General features: G+C 50.4%; 1 protein-coding gene across 1 annotated transcript in view; it reads right to left on the bottom strand.

The window, feature by feature from the left end:
- Positions 1 to 2,315: 2,315 nt before the first annotated feature.
- The window catches only part of FHIP2A (FHF complex subunit HOOK interacting protein 2A), a 32,579-nt gene continuing 12,759 nt past the window's right edge, over positions 2,316 to 22,135 (bottom strand). The window contains exons 4-17 of the mRNA XM_069754359.1: positions 19,451 to 19,555; positions 17,537 to 17,659; positions 16,441 to 16,713; positions 16,163 to 16,359; positions 15,203 to 15,317; positions 10,211 to 10,287; positions 9,581 to 9,773; positions 9,011 to 9,180; positions 8,794 to 8,934; positions 7,386 to 7,476; positions 4,796 to 4,939; positions 4,349 to 4,489; positions 3,663 to 3,766; positions 2,316 to 3,274 (exon numbers count right to left, since the gene is read on the bottom strand). Coding sequence (XP_069610460.1) covers positions 3,169 to 3,274; positions 3,663 to 3,766; positions 4,349 to 4,489; positions 4,796 to 4,939; positions 7,386 to 7,476; positions 8,794 to 8,934; positions 9,011 to 9,180; positions 9,581 to 9,773; positions 10,211 to 10,287; positions 15,203 to 15,317; positions 16,163 to 16,359; positions 16,441 to 16,713; positions 17,537 to 17,659; positions 19,451 to 19,555 — 1,980 coding nt within the window. The 3' untranslated portion in view covers positions 2,316 to 3,168. The remainder of the gene's footprint in view (positions 3,275 to 3,662; positions 3,767 to 4,348; positions 4,490 to 4,795; positions 4,940 to 7,385; positions 7,477 to 8,793; positions 8,935 to 9,010; positions 9,181 to 9,580; positions 9,774 to 10,210; positions 10,288 to 15,202; positions 15,318 to 16,162; positions 16,360 to 16,440; positions 16,714 to 17,536; positions 17,660 to 19,450; positions 19,556 to 22,135) is intronic.

Below are 22,135 nucleotides of genomic sequence, written 5' to 3'. Positions count from 1 at the left end.
ATCGCCTCTGCTACATAGCAGCGATCTGCTGATCGCTGCTATGTAGCAGAAATGGAGGTGTGCTGTGAGCGCCGACCACAGGGTGGTGCTCACAGCTACCGGCGATCAGTAACCATAGAGATCTCTAGGACCTCTATGGTTACCATCCTGACGCATCGCCGACCCCGATCATATGACGGGGGTCGGCGCTGACGTCATTTCCGGCCGCCCGGCCGGAAGCGGTAGTTAAATGCCGCTGTCTGCGTTTGACAGCGGCATTTAACTAGTTAATAGGTGCGGGCAGATCGCGATTCTGCCCGCGCCTATTACGGGCACATGTCAGCTGTTCAAAACAGCTGACATGTCCCGGCTTTGATGCGGGCTCACCGCGGAGCCCTGCATCAAAGCAGGGGAGCTGACATCGGACGTACTATCCCATCCGAGGTCAGATAGGGGTTAAATACTCCCGCTCAGGCAGGAACAATACTGCGTCCCACGTAATATAGGAGAGGCCTCCGTCCCGCGTAATATATGAGAGGCCTCCGTCCCGCGTAATATAGGAGAGGCCTCCATCCCGCGTAATATATGAGAGCCCTCCGTCCCGCGTAATATAGGAGAGGCCTCCGTCCCGCGTAATATAGGAGAGGCCTCCGTCCCGCGTAATATAGGAGAGGCCTCCGTCCCGTGTAATAGAGGAGAGGCCTCCGTCCCGTGTAATAGAGGAGAGGCCTCCATCCCGTTCAAATGATCCCACAGATGTTCAGTGATATTCAGGTCTGGGGACTGGGATGGCCATTCCAGAACAGTGTAATTGTTCCTCTGCATGAATGCCTGAGTAGATTTGGAGCGGTGTTTTGGATCATTGTCTTGCTGAAAGATCCATCCCTTTGCGTAACTTCAACTTTGTCAGTGATTCATGAACATTATTGTCAAGAATCTGCTGATACTGAGAGGAATCCATGCGTCCCTCAACTTTAACAAGATTCCCGGTGCCGGCATTGGCCACACAGCCCCAAAGCATGATGGAACCTCCACCAAATTTTACTGTGGGTAGCAAGTGTTTTTCTTGGAATGCTGTGTTTTTTGGCCGCCATGCATAACGCCTTTTTGTATAACCAAACAACTCAATCTTGGTTTCATCAGTCCACAGGACCTTGTTCCAAAAAGAAATTGGCTTCTCCAAATGTGCTTTTGCATCCCTCAGCCGACTCTGTTTGTGGCGTGCTTGCAGAAACGGCTTCTTTCGCATCACTCTCCCATACAGCTTCTCCTTGTGCAAAGTGCGTTGTATAGTTGACCGATGCACAGTGACACCGTCTGCAGCAAGTTGATGCTGCAGCTCTCTGCAGATGGTCTGAGGATTGGCCTTGACTGATCACACCATTCTTCTTCTCTGCCTTTCTGATGTTTCTCTTGGCCTGCCACTTCTGGCCTTAACAAGAACTGTACCTGTGTTCTTCCAATTCCTTACTATGTTCCTCACAGTGGAAATTGACAGGTTAAATCTCTGAGACAGCTTTTTGCATCCTTCCCCTGAACAACTATGTTGAATAATCTTTGTTTTCAGATCATTAGACAGTTGTTTTGAGGAGCCCATGATGCCACTCTTCAGAGGAGATTCAAACAGGAGAACAACTTGCAAGTGGCCACATTAAGTAGCTTTTCTCATGATTGCATACACCTGGCTATGAAGTTCAAAGCTCAATGAGGTTAGAAAACCAAAAAAAGTGCTTTAGTAAGTCAGTAAAAAGTAGGTAGGAGTATTTAAAACAGGAAAATGATAGGGGTGCCCATACTTATGCACCTGTCAAATTTTGTTTGAATGCAGATTGCACATTTTCTGTTGGTACAATAAACCTCATTTCAAGGCAGAAACATTACTGTGTCCAACAGTTATTAGATATATGAAACTGAAATAGCTGTTGCAAAAAACCCCAATTTTTATAAAACTTTAAGCTTAAGATTAATAGGGGGGCCCAAACTTTTTCATATAACTGTATATATACACATATTTCACCACATACACCAGGACCGGGCCCCCCTACACCGTGACCAGGCCCCATACACGAGGACCGGGCCCCCCTACACCAGGACCAGGCCCCCCCCCTACACAAGCAGCGTCCCCTTCCCTCCCCCAGAGCTGTACACTTGTAACTCCCACTGACACTGAGGACGCCGACTCGAGGAGGAGAGTTGCAGCCTGCAGGTGGGAGCCAGGTATTTAGATGAAATAACAGTGTGGGCCTCCAGGTGGCAGCAAACTACCCCATGGTTCTGTGTCCCCCAATGAGACAAATGACAGTCTACATAATGGACACATAAGAATGAGCCGGGGGTCCCGATAATGGCTTTATATGCATGTATAATACAATTTATACATTACATATATACACAAAGCAAATATACCATTAAGATAACGACATCCAGTCATGAAATATATTAATTTCTTACAAGCTTCGTGTCCATCGATAACATTTGCTCCAATAACATTATAAAGAAAAAATAAAACAAATGGGGTGAAGTAGCAGCACGTGGGACACAGTGAGGGCGGCATCGGGTCACACAAGCGTCTGACGATGGGGTGATGGCAGGTGACATGCGGGGGTCACTGCTCCTCACACAAAGCCGGGGGCCACAAACTCCTTCCAGAATAACAGACAATCATGAAACGCGTCAAATTTAATCCGAATTTAAATCCTTAATATAAAAAGCGGAGAACTGGTTTCTTTTTGCTTCTTCTTTGAGTCGTACATGAAAGATCCCGGGTCGTGTCCTCCTCAAGGTGGTGAATGGCGGGACGGAGTGGTGCCGGCTTCTGCTGCCGTGTCTGAAATGGTTCATGGTAAAATACTTTTTTCTAATGTAAACTTTCTCCGAATGAGCAGACTCGGTCCCCCGTTGTACGACGCAGACGTTCGGGTGAAGTTTTTTCTTTTTTTAAAATGCATGCGCAATTTAATCCTCCCGATGAAAAATCCCACATGATTAAGAGTTTCTGTAAAACACATAAGGTAACGGAGAACGGAAAATAAATCCACGTCCGACATCTCCTGTGCGAGCGGCTACAGCCTGGAGACGTCACCGTCTGATTTCCCTTCTTTCCAATAAAAAGTCTTTGCCCAAAAATTAAAAAAAAATTAAAATTAATAAAATTTTGGTCTCGCAGATGAAGTGGTGACAGGAGCAGCGTCATGGTGTGGCGGAGCTGTGGTACTTGACAAAGGCAATGGCAGCCAGTTCTTTGCAGAACTCCTCAAGAACGATGACCCCCTCCAACAACGTCATGTGGTCAACGCTGCGGGAAGAGAAGACACAGGAGGTGACAACATGCAGAGGATTGAAGGATCTTACAACCCAGCTTACCCCGGCTCCTGAACGGCTCCCTCCACAGCGGTAATCGTGGCCACCCAGCTTTATAAAAGAAATAAAACCCCTCAATTTAAAGAGGTGGAATCAGGAGCCCAGAAAAGCTGCACAACTCATGTTTATCCCAACAGCTCCCGCACGACTTGTCACCAAGTTTCTTGAAATGACAACGCATTGAGTGATTGTGCAGATTTGCTGATCAGATCTGCTGATCAGATCCTCTTTCCCAGTGGTGCTCACACTGACGATCACCCAGCTTTCCCAGAGACCGATAGTGACTGCTGATGGCTACTAATGATCCAACTGCACACACTTACATGGGACCGTCAGGCTCCAGGCCCAGCAGTCTCTTCCTCACAAGCAGGAGTTTAGGGATGAAGTCTGGGATCCGCTGAATTCTCACCATAAGATCTCCAACCACCTGGAAAGGAGAAGATCGACATTACAAAGGAATCGTCCTCTCAGTTTGTACGGATATAAATCCTTTGAATTGTTAGGCTGTGTGCACACTTTGCATTTTTTCTGTGTTTTTTCAGTGCAGATTTGTCACAAAACCTGAAGGATTTCCTGATGCAGCAAAGTGAATGAGAATCCTGAGGTCTCGTGCACACGGTGCTCATTTGTGATCTGCACATTTATCTCTGCAGCCTCAGTTCTCTCAGCGGGTTTACAGATTTCACCGATAACTAATAAGTGGGGAAAATCTGCACAAAAAATACAAGTAAAAAACACGGTAAAAGCGAACATTTTTGCCACTGTGGTTTTCCTGCCAATAGATGCAGAAATTTAAGCACCACATACTTAACATATGCACATAGCCTTACGGGTGAAGACATCCCCAGCAGTAAGAGCAGGTCGCAGGGGCTCATTAGGGGAAGCCTTTCTTCAGGAGTTTCCTTATACATTGTGGCTGATCTGGGGGTCCTGTGTTACAGGTAAATTCTTGCCCCGTAATGTAATGATGTCCATCAGGTTTATTGTAAGTTAACGGAGAAGAACTCACCCTGACGATGACGGAGAAGAGGGAGCGGCACCCGGGGGCCAAGTTCACGTAGGGATCCAGAAGGAATTCATGTATGTGAGGGTGAGGGAAGAGGGAAAGCTTGGACAGCACGGACGTCACCTGTAAGTTCACGTCGTAAGGCTGCGGGAGAGAATCGGAATAGTAGTGTCAGCAATGAGCTCGACCATGGACGTGCGAGAGATTATATATATATATATATATATATATATATATATATATATATATAGTGCTATATAAGTAAATGATAATATAGGCCCTCCTCTATCCTCACCCCTTCATCATGGCCGCACCCCGGACAATCAGTGGGATTCCTCTGAGTGGAAATGCCCATGTCACTCAGTAAGGATCACACCAGTCGTATTTAGTGGTTGGGAGTCGGAAGCCACCTATCACCTGTTTATACAAGGAAGGGAGTATAAAGTGCACCTGGTCCAGTATTCGGCCCATTCTGTCAAACAGAACTTTCAGGAAGTGTCCCTCGAAGAAAGGAGCCTCTAAATTGCACTTTTCAATAGGTTTCGAGGTGCCGGGCCAATCCCAGCGCAGGCAGATTGCACAGTAATCCCGGAACTAAGGAAAAGAGGAGAAGCGTGAGACATCTGTGGAATCTGCAGACGTGGAAGAAGCGTCGTTATCTTCTCAGCGGAGAGAAGGGAATATTCGCAGTCACAATAATAAAGAGGCCGGTTCAGGGTTCTGCAATATCAGACATGTGCCGTGCATCTTATCAGAGATCGGCCGCGTCCCACTCATCAGACATGTGCAATGCATCTTATCAGAGATCGGCATGCGTCCCGCTCATCAGACATGTGCAATACATCTTATCAGAGATCGGCCGCGTCCCACTCATCAGACATGTGCATCTTATCAGAGATCGGCCGCGTCCCGCTCATCAGACATGTGCAATGCATCTTATCAGAGATCGGCATGCGTCCCGCTCATCAGACATGTGCAATACATCTTATCAGAGATCGGCCGCGTCCCACTCATCAGACATGTGCAATGCATCTTATCAGAGATCGGCATGCGTCCCGCTCATCAGACATGTGCAATACATCTTATCAGAGATCGGCCGCGTCCCACTCATCAGACATGTGCAATGCATCTTATCAGAGATCGGCCGCGTCCCACTCATCAGACATGTGCATCTTATCAGAGATCGGCCGCGTCCCGCTCATCAGACATGTGCAATGCATCTTATCAGAGATCGGCCGCGTCCCGCTCATCAGACATGTGCAGTGCATCTTATCAGAGATCGGCCGCGTCCCGCTCATCAGACATGTGCAATGCATCTTATCAGAGATCGGCCGCGTCCCACTCATCAGACATGTGCATCTTATCAGAGATCGGCCGCGTCCCGCTCATCAGACATGTGCAATACATCTTATCAGAGATCGGCCGCGTCCCACTCATCAGACATGTGCATCTTATCAGAGATCGGCCGCGTCCCGCTCATCAGACATGTGCAATACATCTTATCAGAGATCGGCCGCGTCCCACTCATCAGACATGTGCATCTTATCAGAGATCGGCCGCGTCCCGCTCATCAGACATGTGCAATACATCTTATCAGAGATCGGCATGCGTCCCACTCATCAGACATGTGCATCTTATCAGAGATCGGCCGCGTCCCGCTCATCAGACATGTGCAATGCATCTTATCAGAGATCGGCCGCGTCCCACTCATCAGACATGTGCAGTGCATCTTATCAGAGATCCCCCCGCGTCCCACTCATCAGACATGTGCAATGCATCTTATCAGAGATCGGCCGCGTCCCACTCATCAGACATGTGCAATGCATCTTATCAGAGATCGGCCGCGTCCCACTCATCAGACATGTGCATCTTATCAGAGATCAGCCGCGTCCCGCTCATCAGACATGTGCAATGCATCTTATCAGAGATCGGCCGTGTCCCACTCATCAGACATGTGCATCTTATCAGAGATCGGCCGCGTCCCACTCATCAGACATGTGCAGTGCATCTTATCAGAGATCGGCATGCGTCCCGCTCATCAGACATGTGCAGTGCATCTTATCAGAGATCGGCCGCGTCCCACTCATCAGACATGTGCCGTGCATCTTATCAGAGATCGGCCGCGTCCCGCTCATCAGACATGTGCAATGCATCTTATCAGAGATCGGCCGCGTCCCACTCATCAGACATGTGCAGTGCATCTTATCAGAGATCGGCCGCGTCCCGCTCATCAGACATGTGCAATGCATCTTATCAGAGATCGGCCGCGTCCCACTCATCAGACATGTGCAGTGCATCTTATCAGAGATCGGCCGCGTCCCACTCATCAGACATGTGCATCTTATCAGAGATCGGCCGCGTCCCGCTCATCAGACATGTGCAGTGCATCTTATCAGAGCTCGGCCGCGTCCCGCTCATCAGACATGTGCATCTTATCAGAGATCGGCCGCGTCCCACTCATCAGACATGTGCATCTTATCAGAGATCGGCCGCGTCCCACTCATCAGACATGTGCAGTGCATCTTATCAGAGATCGGCCGCGTCCCACTCATCAGACATGTGCAGTGCATCTTATCAGAGATCGGCCGCGTCCCACTCATCAGACATGTGCATCTTATCAGAGATCGGCCGCGTCCCACTCATCAGACATGTGCAATGCATCTTATCAGAGCTCGGCCGTGTCCCACTCAACACACATCAACAAGGAGACGGCTTGAGGACCAGAATTAAAACAACAAAAAAGTCCACTAAAAAATTGCAGACGTTTTCTTCTTACAATGATCTTCCTGCCGTAAAACAGATACTTATGTACAGGCCTCGGCGATTCCTTTACTTCCAATCAGCAGAGATGAAACGCGAGACTACCTGATTACACGGGACTAACAAGTTACTGGGTTTTTCTCAATTAATTTTTCCTGGCATTCTGTCTAACAATGTTCCCAGTCACTGACAGCAAGCAGAGATCTTGCAAATAATTAGAACCGGAAGTACGAAGTCTATAAAAAGGGCCAGCACTGAAGCTCCCCTTCTGTCCGGTTACCTGCCGGTGGGCGTCTCGGAGGTAGGTGTCATAGCCGCTGCCTTCTACTTGATATGAAGATTTTGCTTCATCAGGAACAAGACAGAGAAAACTACAAAGAAAGAAAGACACGCTGAGGCCTTGAGAACGCACCGATGAAGCCTTTACCCGGAAGCTACGCAGACGCTGGGGGTTGTAGTACAGCTGTTACACTTGTGACGTCAGCTGCGACTTATTCCCAACATACTCTGCGCCCCATAGTAAGCAGGTAACATGGGTATTAAGGGAGAAATGGGCAGGGGTGGAGGGGTCGGATATTAGGTGAGGGATTGGCAGGGGTGGAGGGGCCGGCAGGGGAGGGGCCAGGCATTAGGGGAGGGATGGACAGGGGTGGAGACGCCGGATATTAGGGGAGGGATGGGCAGGGGTGGAGGAGCCGGGTATTAGGGGAGGGATGGGCAGGGGTGGAGGAGCCGGGTATTAGGGGAGGGATGGGCAGGGGTGGAGGAGCCGGGTATTAGGGGAGGGATGGGCAGGGGTGGAGGGGCCAGATATTAGGGGAGTGATAGGCAGGGGTGGAGGGGCTGGATATTAGGGGAGGGATCGGCAGGGGAGGGGCCGGGTATTAGGGGAGGGATGGACAGGGGGTGGAGACGCCGGATATTAGGGGAGGGATGGGCAGGGGTGGAGGGGCCGGGTATTAGGGGAGGGATGGGCAGCGGAGCTGGATATTAGGGGAGGGATCGGCAGGGGTCGGGTATTAGGGGAGGGATGGGCAGGGGAGGGATGGGCAGGGGTGGTTGGGGCCGGGTATTAGGGGAGGGATGGGCAGGGGTGGAGGGGCCGGGTATTAGGGGAGAGATCGGCAGGAGTGGAGGGGCCGGGTTTTAAACTAAAACAGTAAATTGTGGAATCTCCTATAAAGTAATTAACCCCATGATGGATACTTTTAAATGGGACTGTCCAGTGAAGTTGTCATCTATCCATGGTTCAAAGGGGTCTGACTGCTGTCACCTGCACTTTCATCCCTCTTATAATGGGAGTGTGCATGACTGACCTATTCACTTTCTAAGGGGCTACTCATAGAAGAACTGAACCAACCACAGGGAGTGAAATAGGGAGTGAATGGAGCAGCGGTCCAACACATCCCCGCCATTATAAGGGCGATAAAAGTTTTCCATTGTGCTGACTGATGCGGATCTCAGTGGTCAGTCAGTTTTTACCAATCCCGTGGACAGGTATTAACTTATTTTCGGTGGACAACCCCTTTAATCTATCCTTATATGTTTTGCAATGGTGCACATTGATTCATGATCAGTCCATCATTTTTACTCCTGTGTAAGCAAGTTGCCTATACGTCTGCACATACACGGCAGCCCATAAGCTACTTTCTATAGGTTACATGGGGGCACATACATTCCAAACTCACCTGTTAACAATTTTGTGAACTTCGGTTTTACCATCGGTTCTTTGATGATCGGGCGTGATGGGAGGAGAGGCGCTCAGCCATTCTTTAGACAGAGCGCTGTCCGGAGAGATGTCTGTAAATATCGGATCTTCTTCAAGGTCTCTGTAGGAGGAGACAACAGTGAATGAGATCTGCAGTGACGGAGACCATAAGAACAGCAGGCGTCCATCGTACATACACCGCTCCGGGGATCTGCCCGTTCTCCACGATGTCTCTGTCCTCCGGACACGGGGGTTTGTACTCCGTGTAGTTCCTCTCCTCCAGGTTTCGCAGGATCAGGTTATAAAGTATGTGCTCATTGGGTTTCTGGAGCAGATGCTCGAACAGCCGCAAGGTCATAATACTGATCTGTGGGCACCGAGATGACAAGCATTACCCATGAACATTCAGGACTGGTTCACATTTGTTTGCTTGGGGCAAGATTTACCCTTGGATCAAACAGAATAAAAAAAATCATCATTTTATCAACTACTCATTGTGGTAAACTTTTTTGTGTCACATATTTCACCAAAAATCCACAAAATATGCAAAGAAAATCCTCCATGTGTCACTGAGCAAAGGACGATGAATGGTGCTGGAAATCAGCAGACGGCATCTGGGCGTGGTGTAAAGACTCATGTATTGTGCTTTACATCCTGCCATCTTTATACACATCATTAGTGGCATATTCATCACTGAAGAGAGACCATTATTATTGTGACCCCCAGCCGCGTTGTCCTGAGAGCGGTGACTACGGGCGCAGCCTCACCTCGTCCGATATGTGGTTACAGTGCTCTATGAGGCGATGGCGTAATGGGGCCCCCTGAACGCCGCTCAGCGTCTCCGGCTCTCGCTGATCCCCCACTAGGAAATGAACAATCTCCTTCAGCAAAGCCTCCGATGTCACTTGCCGCACAATTCGATGAAGTAGGGAGGTCGCCGTGAGGATCCCAATCTCCGACCTGGAAAAGTGAAAAAGGAGGATGAGAATCTCAACACTACCAGTAAGAGCCAAAGCAGTTCATGTCTGGGAGGATTAAAAAAACAAACGTAAAAAAGTAGTGAAAACAAGACTGACACGGTCAGGACAAGGGTTCAGCCTCGAGATCGCTACACTGGTTATTATTATTTATTAGAGCGCCATTTATACCATGGAGCTTTACATGTGAGGATGGGTATAAATAATAAAAGACAAGTACAATAATCTTAATACAAATCATGACCGGTGCTCATTTATTATAACAGTAGAGCTATGATAGGAGTCCGATATATTTATGTGGCATCTGAAAAGCCTCTAAATAATCCATATCCTTCCTATAATTCTATTATGACAATGAAACTATTCATTTTTTCCCCAAAATTACGAGGATCTTGCCCCTACTGCGCCACTGATACTTACGTCTGCATGAGCTGCGGCTCCAACACGCTGACCAGGAACCTCTCGGTCACCGACCGAGCCAAGGTGGTGGCCGCCATCTACAGAAAACCAACACGGAGAATCGTAAATCACTATCTGGATGTAATGTGAGCAGAGAACTCGCTCTGTGCACGCGGCAATGACGGCGCCGATGCAAAATATAACAGAAAAAAGGCAGGTTATTGAAAAACCCAGGGCCAGAGAGTCAGACAGGGAGAAGAAGACCCCAGTACAGTTCAGCCCCCCACAGAACAGTCAAGCACCCTTGCACCAAAATCTAATTAGCAGAAAACTTGAAACTGTAATTGAAGAAGAGCCACAAAGCCGACGTACACACTGTATTGCAGCGTCCCTAGAGCCGAGCCTTCACTTTACAGAATCGTGCTGACAGCTTTTATATGTACAGTCAGTAGCGTAGATACAAGGGGAGGGAATGGTGAGAGGACGTGGTTGTCCCGGGCCCCTGGCCAGAGGGGACCTCCCAAAGGTACTGCCTCTCTCTACTCAATATAGATAAGCTCTGTGGTAGAGCCGCTCTCCATTCTGCGGTCACTTGATGTCTGTGGTCTACAGAACGGCCGGGTGATACACTGGTCTAGGCGCACGCACAATGTCAGCGTCCCGGTGACGCCATCGCTGCACAGAGGGCATTAAAACTTTTTTGGGGCAAAATGTGGACAGTTATATAGGGCACTAGCACAGGGCATTAATAATTTCAAGGAGTGAATTTTACCATCAATAGGGCACAAAGGAGGCATTATTACTATGTATGGGGAGACAATGGTGGCATTATGTGGGGGAACAGTGGTGGCATTATTACTATGTAAGGGGTACAGTGGTGGCATTATTACAATGTAAGGGGCACAGTGGTGGCATTATTACAATGTAAGGGGCACAGTGGTGGCATTATTACTACACATGAGACAATGGTGGCATTATTATGTGGGAGCACAGTGGTGGCATTATTACTATGTATGAGGAGGCAATGGTGGCATTATTATGTGGGGGAACAGTGGTGGCATTATTACTACGTATGAGGGGACAATGGTGGCATTATTATGTGGGGGCATTACTATGTAAGGCTCGCTGTGGAGGCATTATGTGGGGCCACACAGTGGTCGAATTATTACTATGTAAGGGTCGCTGTTTTTGTGCCACACAGCAGGTGCAGTAATAGGGACACACGGCAGCAGCGGCTCAGTATTTGGATATCAGGGGCAGTAATAGGGACACATACGGCAGCAGAGGCTCAGTATTGGGGTATCAGGTGCAGTAATAGGGACACATACGGCAGCAGTGGCTCAGTATTGGGGTATCAGGTGTAGTAATAGGAACACATATGGCAGCAGCGGCTCAGTATTTGGATATCAGGGGCAGTAATAGGGACACATACGGCAGCGGCTCAGTATTGGGATATCAGGGGCAGTAATAGGGACACAGCAGCAGCGGCTCAGTATTGGGGTATCAGGGGCAGTAATAGGGACACATACGGCAGCAGCGGCTCAGTATTGGGGTATCAGGTACAGTAATAGGGACACATTCGGCAGCAGCGGCTCAGTATTGGGGTATCAGGTGCAGTAATAGGGTCACATACGGCAGCAGAGGCTCAGTATTGGGGTATCAGGGGCAGTAATAGGGACACATACGGCAGCAGCGGCTCAGTATTGTGGTATCAGGGGCAGTAATAGGGTCACATACGGCAGCAGCGGCTCAGTATTGTGGTATCAGGGGCAGTAATAGGGTCACATACGGCAGCAGCGACTCAGTATTGGGGTATCAGGGGCAGTAATAGGGACACATACGGCAGCGGCTCAGTATTGGGATATCAGGGGCAGTAATAGGGACACATACGGCAGCAGCGGCTCAGTATTGTGGTATCAGGGGCAGTAGTAGGGGCACATACGGCAGCAGCGGCTCAGTATTGTGGTATCAGGGGCAGTAGTAGGGACACATACGGCAGCAGCGGCTCAGTATTTGGATATCAGGGGCAGTAATAGGGACACATACGGCAGCAGCGGCTCAGTATTGGGATATCAGGTGTAGTAATAGGGGCACATACGGCAGCAGCGGCTCAGTATTTGGATATCAGGGGCAGTAATAGGGTCACATACGGCAGCAGCGGTTCAGTATTGGGGTATCAGGTGTAGTAATAGGGTCACATACGGCAGCAGCGGCTCAGTATTGGGGTATCAGGGGCAGTAATAGGGACACATACGGCAGGAGCGGCTCAGTATTGGGGTATCAGGGGCAGTAATAAGGACACATACGGCAGCAGCGGCTCAGTATTGGGGTATCAGGGGCAGTAATAGGGACACATGCGGCAGCAGCGGCTCAGTATTGGGGTATCAGGTGCAGTAATAGGGACACATACGGCAGCAGCGGCTCAGTATTGGGGTATCAGGTGCAGTAATAGGGACACATACGACAGCAGCGGCTCAGTATTGGGGTATCAGGGGCAGTAATAGGGACACATGTGGCAGCAGCGGCTCAGTATTGGGGTATCAGGTGCAGTAATAGGGACACATACGGCAGCGGCTCAGTATTGGGATATCAGGGGCAGTAATAGGGACACATACGGCAGCAGCGGCTCAGTATTGTGGTATCAGTGGCAGTAATAGGGTCACATACGGCAGCAGCGACTCAGTATTGGGGTATCAGGGGCAGTAATAGGGACACATACGGCAGCAGCGGCTCAGTATTGTGGTATCAGGGGCAGTAATAGGGACACATACGGCAGCAGCGGCTCAGTATTTGGATATCAGGGGCAGTAATAGGGACACATACGGCAGCAGCGGCTCAGTATTGGGATATCAGGTGTAGTAATAGGGACACATACGGCAGCAACGGCTCAGTATTGGAGTATCAGGTGCAGTAATAGGGACACATACGGCAGCAGCGGCTCAGTATTGGAGTATCAGGGGCAGTAATAGGGACACATACGGCAGCAACGGCTCAGTACTGGAGTATCAGGGGCAGTAATAGGGACACATACGGCAGCAGCGGCTCAGTATTGGGGTATCAGGTGCAGTAATAGAGACACATACGGCAGCAGCGGCTCAGTATTGGGGTATCAGGTGCAGTAATAGGGACACATACGGCAGCAGCGGCTCAGTATTTGGATATCAGGGGCAGTAATAGGGTCACATACGGCAGCAACGGCTCAGTATTGGAGTATCAGGGGCAGTAATAGGGACACATACGGCAGCAGCGGCTCAGTATTGGGGTATCAGGGGCAGTAATAAGGACACATACGGCAGCAGCGGCTCAGTATTGGGGTATCAGGGAGTAATAGGGACACATAGGGCAGCAGTGGCTCAGTATTGGGGTATCAGGTGCAGTAATAGGGACACATACGGCAGCAGCGGCTCAGTATTTGGATATCAGGGGCAGTAATAGGGTCACATACGGCAGCAACGGCTCAGTATTGGGGTATCAGGGAGTAATAGGGACACATACGGCAGCAGCAACTCAGTATTGGGATATCAGGTGCAGTAATAGGGACACATACGGCAGCAGCGGCTCAGTATTGGGGTATCAGGGAGTAATAGGGACACATACGGCAGCAGCGACTCAGTATTGGGATATCAGGTGCAGTAATAGGGACACATACGGCAGCAGCGGCTCAGTATTGGGGTATCAGGTGTAGTAATAGGGACACATACGGCAGCAGCGGCTCAGTATTGGGGTATCAGGTGCAGTAATAGGGACACATACGGCAGCAGCGGCTCAGTATTGGGGTATCAGGGAGTAATAGGGACACATACGGCAGCAGCGGCTCAGTATTGCGGTATCAGCAGGATGAGGAGTTTGTGCATGTTGGGAATAGATGGTGACGGGGCAGAAAATGTGAGAAGTCAGATGTGTCTGTGCTGTATTCTCTGCAGCCGAGTCCTGGCTGGAGAAGTCGTCATGTCGGTCTGGGCCATATTGAAAAGACGGGATAAGTGATGACTCCATAAAAAGGACCATCAGCTGTAAGTCTCCAACTATAACTGTACTGTGATCTCTATATGTTCTGCAGGACTGGTATCTACCACTATATGATCGCCATATGGTGGTAATGTCAGTGCTGGTCTTTGTATAGAGATTATTTTCGGTAACAGCGCGTCATCTCCTGAGGTTCCCCTGTACTCAGGGTGTGACACCGTAGGTGTAGTCAGAGCTCCATGTTAGGGACACTCAGATGTTTCGCCCCCTGAGCTGAACCCAGTCTCTGAGTAAGGTGAATTACTGCACAATGCTCGGATAATCCTGTCTGGTGAAGAAACCTGGCAGATTTTATATCGGACAGGACAGAGATCGGGGCCCTCATCAGTCTTCAGGACGTCCTAGTGCTGGACCGTCACTCTCCACCAACGAGAATGGACCCACAAACGATGACAAGAGAAGTTGAAGATGTCTACAAAATGTATTCACACCCATGAACATTATGGACTCTGGATAATGTGAAAACATATTTTGCTTATGAGAATCTAATGTCAAAGTGAAAAGTAAAATCAAAAATTTATTACTATTCTCAGAAACAAAACGATAAAAGATCCTTTCATGTGCTCCACCGCTGACCACTTATGCTGAGTACACCACTAATGTGCGCTCTGCGAGGGTCTGACCCCCGGACCGCTAATGTGCGCTCTGCGAGGGTCCGACCCCCGGACCACTAATGTGCGCTCTGCGAGGGTCCGACCCCCGGACCACTAATGTGCGCTCTGCGAGGGTCCGACCCCCGGACCACTAATGTGCGCTCTGCGAGGGTCCGACCTCCGGACCACTAATGTGCGCTCTGCGAGGGTCCGACCTCCGGACCACTAATGTGCGCTCTGAGGGTCCGACCCCCAGACCACTAATGTGCGCTCTGCAAGGGTCCGACCCCCAGACCACTAGTGTGCGCTCTGCGAGGGTCCGACCCCTGCTTCTCTTTATATCCCTATGACACCTGAGTCATCAGCAGGTCGCGGAGGTGGAATGATGCCTCACCCTGTGCGCTTCTTTAATAAGCTGATCGCAGTAATCAAACCAGGACAGGAAGGAGATCAGGGCCCTTTTCCCAGGGAAGGCAGAAGCGTCCTCCTTCACATTGTATGCGTCCAGCCTGCGGAGAATAAAGGGGGACAAGTCAATTCCGGTGCAATGTGCTGAAGCTTCTGTCTGAATGTCCAAAATGGAGATGAAGAAAATGTAACATAAAAGCTGCACAATTAAGTGTAACGAAAAGTGATGCGGCGTAATCAGCAATTAGGGTCTAGGATGTAGATGAGGCGCAGACCCCGATATTAACCCGCAGCAAAGAACAGCTGGTGAATTGTCTCCGGACCTCAGACCGGGCCAAATCACAGCCCATGGGCCACATCTGACTCTTGCCTCCTTGTCTGGACAGAACAGCCACAAATCCAGCAGTGAAAGTGACGATGTGACGCTGGACCCTGTGCCCCCACACGCCACATTCAGCCCACAGTCAGGGATCTCTGGTCTCCCATCACTGGACGAGCCTTTTACCGGAATACCCTTCAGCTCGCCACGCACGACATCTAAGGTTTACTTTATTGTTGCCCCTTTAGCGGGATTCTCATCTTCATAAATGGATCTTGTTGGATAGTTCATGTAAATAGTTTGCCCTTTTATTTTCTGCTCGTTGCCTTGGAGACCGACCACCACTGACAGAAGCAGAACATGATAAGGGCTTACAAGACCTTTTCTGAGGAGCTTGTAAGCACTATGGGGGGGTTGACAAACCCCTTTTATGGAGTTGGGCAAGGGTCCTGGAGAACTCTGCATCAATGAGCCATATCTTGGCCTGTGGACATGTCCTATACGTCGGAGACTTCATTGTTGTGCAGCCGCCGCGCCATTGTTGAGGAGGCTCAGACAGCGCAGCATGTTCACCTTCATATAGTAAGGTCTTACCACAATGGAAAGAATCCGATGTAACGATCTTACCCCCAATTAATCCCCTCTACAGTCTCGATGTCCAGGGGGTCGATGGACTGTGGCAGCGCGCGGTACAGAGAGGTCAGCCGGGCGGTCAGCAGCTCGCACAGGGCAGTGTTCTGGGTCAGGCACTTTGCAGCTGCCGGCTCTGGAAGACTCACCAGCAACATTAACCCTTCACAGGCTTTGACCGCTATCCGTCCGTCCTAGAATGGAAGACATCAGACATTACACCTTGATGTCCATCACATAGACGTGACGGGCAGATCTGCAGACTTTGCACCCACCGGGCTCTTTGTCAGGTTCAACAAGGAATTGACCAGATTATAGTCTTGCAGGATGTGATTAGTCGAGAGTCCGGGGGCTGCGCAGGCTTCCAGCTGGTCCGTGGGGGGATTTTTAGGGAGGGCAGGGCTCGTATGTCCTCCTTCATGTGCCCCACTGCTTGCTGACCCTGGAGACTGAGCCTGCCCCGTGTCATTAGCCACAACCTCATCCGTGCCGCCTCCAGAGACTGACGCCAGGTTATTAGCAGCTCCGGCACATGGCTTCAGCTTGCTCTAAAAAGATAAAGAAGAAAGTAAAAAAAGCGGAAAAATATTTCACCAGCCTGATAAGAAGGCAAAAGTCAACCAGAACGATGTGAAGAATTAGGAAATCTCCCCATTATGAGAAGAAGTAAATCTATCAAAGGCTTTAGTAATCGGGGGTCTCCACTTTACCACAAGCAGCCTACAAAGGCTTCTGTTCTGGTAGAATAAGAAACAGAGCAGTGTCACCCTCCCCGGGTCCATTGCTGGCTCTACACCAGTGCTCCAGTCTCTATGTATTGGCTGCAGAGCAAATCACTGCTGCAGCCAATCATTGAACACAGCGGCTTGTGTCATTCGCATCAGCAGAACCACTGAGCTTAATGATTGGCTGCAGCTGTGATGTGCACTGTAGTCATGTCGTCACCGCTGCAGCCAATACACAGAGCAGCAGCAGAGAGGCCGCGGTGAGCACGAGAAAACCCTGCGCTGAACAAGGCGAGAGCCCGCCCCCAAACACCGGCAGGGCCCGCCCCGAACCCCCGGCAGGGCCCGCCCCGAACCCCCGGCAGGGCCCGCCCCGAACCCCCGGCAGGACCCGCCCCGAACCACCGGCAGAGCCCGCCCAGAACCACCGGCAAAGCCCGCCCAGAACCACCGGCAGAGCCCGCCCAGAACCACCGGCAGAGCCCGCCCAGAACCACCGGCAGGGCCCGCCCAGAACCACCGGCAGGGCCCGCCCAGAACCACCGTCAGGGCCCGCCCCGAACCACCGTCAGGGCCCGCCCCGAACCACCGGCAGGGCCCGCCCCGAACCACCGGCAGAGCCCGCCCCGCACCATCTGTGCCTTACTTCTAGAAAGAAGTTGACAAGATACGGATCCTGCTTCAGCTTGGCGCACACGATACACAAGAACTGGATCTCTTCATTCTCTGTCGGATTGGCGAGGACTTCTCCACACAGACGGATAAGTTTCTATCACGAAGACAAAAGGTAAAGAATAAAAATGATTTTTATGAAAGAGTCAGAGGATAAAAGTCGTATTTCTGCCTCTGTTCTGTGCTCGGGGTCAGCAATCAAATCTCCAAGTGTCAGAGGTGATCACTCCGATTTCAGCGTTTCCTTTCACTGACAGCAAGCAGCAGAAAACACAAAATGCCACAAAGCTGAAGAACCTTCATTGTATCATAGGAAAGAATTATGTGCTGGAGTTCTTTATAGGGAACCTGAAAGCTTCCCAGGCCCCCAAACAGCCACCATGTACTGATTGCTTTCAATGTACCCATCCTAACAATTTACATCTGCGGTGGCGATATATCAATTAGTGGGTGACTAATCGTGGGGTCATTGATTCCTCCGTGCTAGTTATCCCGCTGACCAGGTTCTGTTTCTCCTGTGGGCATGCGTACATCCCCGGATCAGGTTCTGTCACCCCTGAGGGCGTGCGTACATCCCCGGATCAGGTTCTGTCACCCCTGAGGGCGTGCGTTCATCCCCGGATCAGGTTCTGTTTCCCCTGTGGGTGTGCGTACATCCCCGGATCAGGTCCTGTCACCCCTGAGGGCGTGCGTACATCCCCGGATCAGGTTCTGTCACCCCTGAGGGCGTGCGTACATCCCCGGATCAGGTTCTGTTTCCCCAGTGGGCGTACACCTGGATCAGGTTTTGTTTCCCCTGAGGGCGTGCGTACATCCCCGGATCAGGTTCTGTTTCCCCTGTGGGTGTGCGTACATCCCCGGATCAGGTCCTGTCGCCCCTGAGGGCGTGCGTACACCCAGATCAGATTCTGTCTCCCCAGTGGGTGTACACCCGGGTCAGGTTCTGTTTTCCCTGAGGGCGTGCGTACACCCGGGTCAGGTTCTGTCTCCCCAGTGGGCGTACACCCGGGTCAGGTTCTGTTTCCCCTGAGGGCGTGCGTACACCCAGATCAGGTTCTGTCTTCCCAGTGAGCGTACACCCGGGTCAGGTTCTGTTTTCCCTGAGGGCGTGCGTACACCCAGATCAGGTTCTGTCTCCCCAGTGGGCGTACACCCGGGTCAGGTTCTGTTTTCCCTGAGGGCGTGCGTACACCCGGGTCAGGTTCTGTTTTCCCTGAGGGCGTGCGTACACCCGGGTCAGGTTCTGTTTTCCCTGAGGGCGTGCGTACACCCGGGTCAGGTTCTGTTTTCCCTGAGGGCGTGCGTACATCCCCGGATCAGGTCCTGTCGCCCCTGAGGGCGTGCGTACACCCAGATCAGGTTCTGTCTTCCCAGTGAGCGTACACCCGGGTCAGGTTCTGTTTTCCCTGAGGGCTTGCGTACACCCGGGTCAGGTTCTGTCTCCCCAGTGGGCGTACACCCGGGTCAGGTTCTGTTTCCCCTGAGGGCGTGCGTACACCCAGATCAGGTTCTGTCTCCCCAGTGGGCGTACACCCGGGTCAGGTTCTGTTTTCCCTGAGGGCGTGCGTACACCCGGGTCAGGTTCTGTTTTCCCTGAGGGCGTGCGTACACCCGGGTCAGGTTCTGTTTTCCCTGAGGGCGTGCGTACACCCGGCTACTGGCATACAGTATTGGAGGTGAAGCTTTGCAAAGGGTGACACTGCCATCGCCAAGAATGTCACTCATGTCCATTGTTTTTTGGATTACGCAGTAATCAATACATACATGGTGGCGGCCTAGGAAAGATATCAGGTTCCATTTCAGGGGAACTTTTTTTGGAATGATAAAGGAGTAGAGCGACAGTAGCTGCAAACACTAATATAGAATGACACAATCAGGCTCCGGTTACCTGCACGGGGCGGTGAACATTGATATGTGGGAGCAGAGGCTGCTTAATTCGTCCCAAAAGTTTGGTGTAGAAGACCAGCACCTGCTGCTTCATACCTGGAGGACACTGGGGAGAAGCACAAGACATTAAGGCAGAACACATAAAATCCATCATTATTTCTCTAAGCCACTAAACCATCCTCCTGCGATATAGACTACATTTTATTATTGACTCTCTTCGCCATAGTCGTGGTGTGTACAGCGCCTGCGATCATACACTTACTGATCGCCGCCTTCTCCCGATGCCGCACCTCTGATCTGCCGAGTCTCGGTCTCTCCTGTGCAGACCGGAAGTCACTTTCCCTCTATAAACCTACGAGACTCATATCCGAGACTCTCATAGACTCACAGGAAAAAGCAAGTCCAGGTTCACACACAAGACGCTGCGTGAGCAAATCAGAACTGTGGTCACACAAAAAAGCACCAGAGAAACACTGGAAACGGGGGAAGGTCGCGATCACTAAGGTGCTTTATTACATGCACATAATTACAGCAAAGGGAGTAAATACTGATAGATCCTGATCCACCATTACAGCATGCACACAGGAGACTCACACTAATAGATCAAGATCCACCATTACACCGTGCACAGAGGAGACTCACACCGATACATCCTGATCCATCGTTACACCATGCACACAGGCGACTCACACTAATATATCAAGATCCACCATTACACCGTGCACAGAGGAGACTCACACCGATACATCCTGATCCATCGTTACACCATGCACACAGGAGACTCACACTAATATATCAAGATCCACCATTACACCGTGCACACAGGAGACTCACACCGATACATCCTGATCCATCGTTACACCATGCACACAGGAGACTCACACCGATACATCCTGATCCACCATTACACCGTGCACACAGGAGACTCACACTGATACATCCTGATCCATCGTTACACCATGCACACAGGAGACTCACACCGATACATCCTGATCCACCATTACACCGTGCACACAGGAGACTCACACTGATACATCCTGATCCATCGTTACACCATGCACACAGGAGACTCACACCGATACATCCTGATCCACCATTACACCGTGCACAGAGGAGACTCACACCGATACATCCTGATCCATCGTTACACCATGCACACAGGAGACTCACACTGATACATCCTAATCCATCATTACACCGTGCACACAGGAGACTCACACTGATACATCCTGATCCACCATTACACCATGCACACAGGAGACTCACACCGATACATCCTGATCCACCATTACACCATGCACACAGGAGACTCACACCGATACATCCTGATCCACCATTACACCATGCACACAGGAGACTCACACCGATACATCCTGATCCACCATTACACCATGCACACAGGAGACTCACACCGATACATCCTGATCCACCATTACACCATGCACACAGGAGACTCACACCGATACATCCTGATCCACCATTACAGCATGCACACAGGAGACTCACACCGATACATCGTTACACCATGCACACAGGAGACTCACACTAATATATCAAGATCCACCATTACAGCATGCACAGAGGAGACTCACACCGATACATCCTGATTCATCGTTACACCATGCACACAGGAGACTCACACCAATACATGCTGATCCACCATTACACCATGCACACAGGAGACTCACACTGATACATCCTAATCCATCATTACACCGTGCACACAGGAGACTCACACTGATACATCCTAATCCATCATTACACCATGCACACAGCATGCACACAGGCGACTCACACTGATACATCCTAATCCATCATTACACCATGCACACAGGAGACTCACACTGATACATCCTAATCCATCATTACACCATGCACACAGGAGACTCACACCGATACATCATTACACCATGCACACAGGAGACTCACACTGATACATCCTGATCCACCATTACACCATGCACACAGGAGACTCACACTGATACATCCTGATCTACCATTACACCGTGCACACAGGAGACTCACACTGATACATCCTGATCCACCATTACACCATGCACACAGGAGACTCACACCGATACATCATTACACCATGCACACAGGAGACTCACACTGATGCATCCTGATCCATCGTTACACCATGCACACAGGAGACTCACACCGATACATCCTAATCCATCATTACACCGTGCACACAGGAGACTCACACCGATACATCCTGATCCACCATTACACCGTGCACACAGGAGACTCACACCGATACATCCTGATCCACCATTACACCATGCACACAGGAGACTCACACCGATACATCCTGATCCACCATTACACCATGCACACAGGAGACTCACACCGATACATCCTGATCCACCATTACACCATGCACACAGGAGACTCACACTGATACATCCTGATCCACCATTACACCATGCATACAGGAGACTCACACTGATACATCCTGATCCACCATTACACCATGCATACAGGAGACTCACACTGATACATCCTGATCCACCATTACACCGTGCACACAGGAGACTCACACCGATACATCCTGATCCACCATTACACCATGCACACAGGAGACTCACACCGATACATCCTGATCCACCATTACACCGTGCACACAGGAGACTCACACCGATACATCCTGATCTACCATTACACCATGCACACAGGAGACTCA

This window comes from Ranitomeya imitator, chromosome 2 (assembly GCF_032444005.1).
Source record: "Ranitomeya imitator isolate aRanImi1 chromosome 2, aRanImi1.pri, whole genome shotgun sequence".
In the NCBI taxonomy this organism is placed as follows: domain Eukaryota; kingdom Metazoa; phylum Chordata; class Amphibia; order Anura; family Dendrobatidae; genus Ranitomeya; species Ranitomeya imitator.
This window is presented reverse-complemented; position numbering and strand designations above follow the sequence as displayed.